The following is a 4,527-nucleotide window of genomic DNA, read 5'->3' on the forward strand; positions in this document are numbered from 1 at the left end:
AAAACAGTGCAATAGGTTTTCTAAAGGTTATTCACAGATTCAGTTATATTGTTTTACTTTCCTATACAGAATATAGTGATGTTTGTTCTTGTACTCCAATGTTGACTTATAAAAGCAATTGCGACTCGGGATAAGATATTTCAGTTTATCATTTTAGGTACAAAGAAAGATTAATAAACAATTTGAACGATAGTACCCTCTCAATCAACCTCAGTGGAAATAATGAATAAAATATACAATTTTACTCACTCTTACATTGTCTTGAATAATTTAAATCTACAGTGTCTGAGACATCGAGACAAATAACCACCTCCTTGGCACATTTCTTATCAAGTGCTAAAAACCTAATCAATTCTATATGGAGGATTACAAATATTGTATATTTTTGTTATGCTCACTACTTGTATCGTATGAGGAATAAAACTCTATTTATTCCCCATAAGGTTTAACTTTCGTCCTGGATATGACATTAAACTGCAACCGGCTATGGAGTTTCGACGTAGGATAATGAGGTTACCAGGTCACCCTTGAGCAATGTGTAATGCCTGTCCTCGAGACTATGAATTACCAGGTTGGCATCTGTCTCACGGATAGGCTACTACTGGAGACAACCAAGAAGAAAAACTGTGGAAGAGAACTGGGCCCTCACCACGTATTGCCTAAGTATAATCATGAATAGTAAATCGCTTACGTCACAAGACAGGCACCGCGATAAGGTAAGCTTTAACTTAGTATCGAAGAGAAGGGAAAGGTGCTTTCATGTTTAAAGTTTTTCTTTCCATTTTTGTGAATATTCGATTGATAAGGTAATATTTATGCTATTAGTGCTAGATAAAACTTTATAAAGCATCAGAACAATAATCTCTTCACTATTCTCTAAACATGATGATAAAAGAAAGAGAAAAAAAGGAAAAGATAATTTATCTCAAGAACATGAGACTTCCATTAAGAAAACAAGATGGAAAAATGTAAAGCAAAAATAATGGACAAAATAAGCATGCACCACGAACTTAACATCATTTAAAATAAGTCCCTCCAAGTTTGAAGTGGAATTTGAAGCTACCAGTCTGGGCCTCCAGTTTCTAGAATGGAATATGGAATGGGAATTCTGGATGGTTCTCAATCCTGGAAGAAAGAAAGAAAAAATAAATCTAATACACTATGACAAAATTTAAGATGGCTACACAGGCAGATACGTCTTCAGTTTCTTCAAGAAAATGTTACTTCTTAGAGCAGTAGTACAATAATTATCTACGCATGTAACATAGGGTCTTAATGTACGGTAACGAAATCTAGCGACGGATTAAGTATATATCCCAGATATAATGACAAACGATATTATGTACACAATGAAGTAAGCAAAACAAAGGGTACAAAACAAACTTCTGTACATGATTTAACTTTTGCACTTGATGAATCCTGAAGATAACTATATCTATTAACACACTTATCAGACCTGCAACCAGTATTATTTTCATTATTTTTGAAAGATATTTTAGATATTTTTAGGTATCCTTACCCTAAATAAACGTTTTTAAAGATGAAGATTTTCCCGTCTCTCCCTCGGTCTAAGCCGTCCAGTTCTCGCATGTCTTCGTCACTCAGTTTGAAGTCGAATATCTGAAAATAAGAGAAAGTGAGAGAAAGGGAAGATGGGAAGAGGGTGGGAAGGAGAGAAGAGAAGAGAAACGAATGAGGGGAAGAAAGAAAGAGGAAAGGAAGGTTAGAGGGGAAAAGAGAAATTAATGGAGAAAAAAGGAAGAAGAGGAAAGAAAGGAGAGTAGAAAAATGAATGAAGGAGAGAGATGAAGAAGAAAGAAGAAAAAGAGAGAAAGAGGATGAATGAAAGAAGAAGAGAAAGAGAGAAAAAAAGAGAAAAAAGAAGGATAAATGAAAGGGAAAGGGGAAGAGAAAGGAGAGGGGAAAAAAGAGTCAGAGGAATAAATGAAGGAGAGAGAGAGAAAGGATTGAGAGGAGATGTGATATTAAAGAAAATGGGAGGGAGAGAAGAAGAAGAAAATAGGTAAAGAGGAGAGAGAAAGTGAAGGGAGATGAAAGGAAGAGGACTGAAAGTAAAGAAAGGCGAAAAAGGAATGAAAGACAGGAAGGGAGGGTGGCTGCGGTCATAAACGCATTCTCAAATCTGTCTATTTGCTTTTTAGAACCTTACCTTAAGCGTAAACTGATGTGTATGCGGAAATGTTGTTATCATATTCTTTGGTTTAATATGATTCTTTCTGATTGAATAAGAATACAGTAATTGTTATATCCACAGAATCATAATAAGTATAAGAAAATAAATCAAATTTAATCCAATGAATGAATGCACGACTAATTCCATCTCTTAGACACACTCCTTTGATTCCGCTGTCTGACGAACCAACCCAGACAAAGCAACATCCTCACCAAACCAAGACTCCTGCTTAGAACCCTCCCCTCAAGAACCCTTAAGACTCCTGCTTAGAACACCTCCCTCAAGAACCCTTAAGACTCCTGCTTAGAACCCTCCCCTCAAGAACCCTCGGACTCACCCGGAGGTTCTGCCTGAGGCGCTCCGGGTTCGAGGACTTGGGCACGACGACGACGCCCCGCTGGACTAGGTGTCGCAGGAGGACCTGTGCAGGCGTCCTGCCCAGACGAGCGGCCAACGAGGTCACGGCGGGGTGCTGCAGGGCGGCGGCTGCATGGTCCTGAGGGATGGGTGGGCGTGTATGGTTTTACTGAACATTTAGGCTAACGGATTCATTATTAATTTAAGTACTTATAGCTAATAGTTAATATATATACATACAGTACGTAATGTTTGCTAATACAGGATGAATGTGTGTTATTTTTACTTTACACGATGGTACATATACGATGTTTTTACACAGTGCTTGGTGTGTAGGTATCGTCGAGTAAAGTAAGGGTTAGCTGTAATGTTTCCTCGAGGACAGAGAACAGAATGTGCCTTGCAACGTCGGTGTCTATGTTAGTTTACCCATTTCCCTCTTTTCCATCATTCAGTAAAATGTATTTAGTCCTCCCCCCTACATTATAAAAAAAAAATCCTTCCTTTCTTCTTCTGCTTTTGAAACAACAACGAACCCATAAACCAAAATCGAGGTAAAAGTAAACCCGTGTAAATAAGGGATTATTTCTCACTCATAGTTACGACTTTCTTTGCATAACCAGCGACCTCTCACCACTCGTCCTTATAGGGAGCGCCAAGGGGCCCATAAGCACACATGTAAGTTATGCTTGTGGCAAAGGGCTCGCAACTCCTTCTGCTGGTGAAAAGACGTGAATTTCCCTGGTGGTGGCTGCTGGATACGGCAACCTGCGGGAAGGGCAAAGTTACCCTATAAAAAAGATACAATTATCCTTGATGTTTTGTTAGGGATGCCGGGCATTTGAAAGTAAAAATATTAAGTTTGATAAATACTGTATATCGTATAAGATATATATTGGGAATGTATTTACTCTAATGTAATAACACATAGCAGGTCGTGCTAACCTGTTCAGAGAAATTGAATGTTAGATGTAATGATTATAACAAGGAAAGAATTCTGTAAATTATATATAGTAATTAATATAACATATTCCTTTATATACATACATACATATATATATATATATATATATATATATATATATATATACATATATATATATATATATATATATATATTATATATATATCATATACATACACCATCCCTCTCTGGAAGGGAAAGGGGATCGTTGGGACTGTAGCAACTACCATGGCATTACACTGTTCAGCATACCAGGCAAAGTTCTCACTAACATTCTTCTGAAACGGATCCGCAACCACCTACTGAGGCATCAGAGACCGGAGCAGTCTGGATTACTCCTGGCAAGTCCACAATAGATCGAATACTAGCGCTTCAAGTAATTGTGGAACGCCGTCGCAAGTTTGGTCGTGGGTTGCTTGCAACCTCAATCGACCTCAATAGGGCGTTTGTCTCGGTGCATCGGGAATCTCATCAGGAGATTCTGAGACTCAGGGGAATTCCGACACAGATTATTGGCCTAATAGCTAGCACTTTATACTGGTACTGAAAGTGCTGTAGAGTGTTGGTGGGGTCTGTGTCCTTGCACCAACACTTTTCAACACCTGTATGGACCGGATAATGGGCAGAGCTACTAGCCAAAGTCAGTGTGGAGCAACACTAGGCAATATCAAGGTCTGAGACCTTGATATTGGAGTCACTGGTGGCAGCTCTTGATGCACTTAGCAGTGAGACGAAACCCTTAGGCTAGAGGTCTCCTGGACCAAGACCAAGATTCAGGATTTTGGGGGCCTGTTAGGGGAACCCTTTCATATCTCGGGATGTCAGACCAAGAAGTCAATAGACGGATTGGTCTAGCAACATGAGCCATGAACTCGATCAACAAGAGCATTGGAGATGTCGGTACCTATGCAGAAGGACCAAGTTGCGTGTTTCAAGCTTGATACAGCCATTGCTGAGCCCATTGTTTGATCTGTCAGATGCCTTTTGTGCCAGTCCTTGCGGTCATGGGTAA

The 4,527-nt window shown here is 39.1% G+C and overlaps 1 protein-coding gene across 1 annotated transcript; it reads right to left on the reverse strand.

The window, feature by feature from the left end:
* Positions 1 to 903: 903 nt before the first annotated feature.
* On the reverse strand, positions 904 to 3,496 carry LOC119570319 (1,5-anhydro-D-fructose reductase-like; the record flags this gene model as incomplete). The annotated part of the gene is made up of 5 exons (XM_037918114.1): positions 904 to 1,125; positions 1,520 to 1,620; positions 2,532 to 2,690; positions 3,228 to 3,341; positions 3,463 to 3,496. Coding segments are annotated over 5 exons (451 nt in total), but the record flags the coding sequence as incomplete, so codon positions are not given.
* Between the last annotated feature and the right edge of the window lie 1,031 nt (positions 3,497 to 4,527).

This window comes from Penaeus monodon, unplaced genomic scaffold (genome assembly GCF_015228065.2).
Source record: "Penaeus monodon isolate SGIC_2016 unplaced genomic scaffold, NSTDA_Pmon_1 PmonScaffold_24440, whole genome shotgun sequence".
In the NCBI taxonomy this organism is placed as follows: domain Eukaryota; kingdom Metazoa; phylum Arthropoda; class Malacostraca; order Decapoda; family Penaeidae; genus Penaeus; species Penaeus monodon.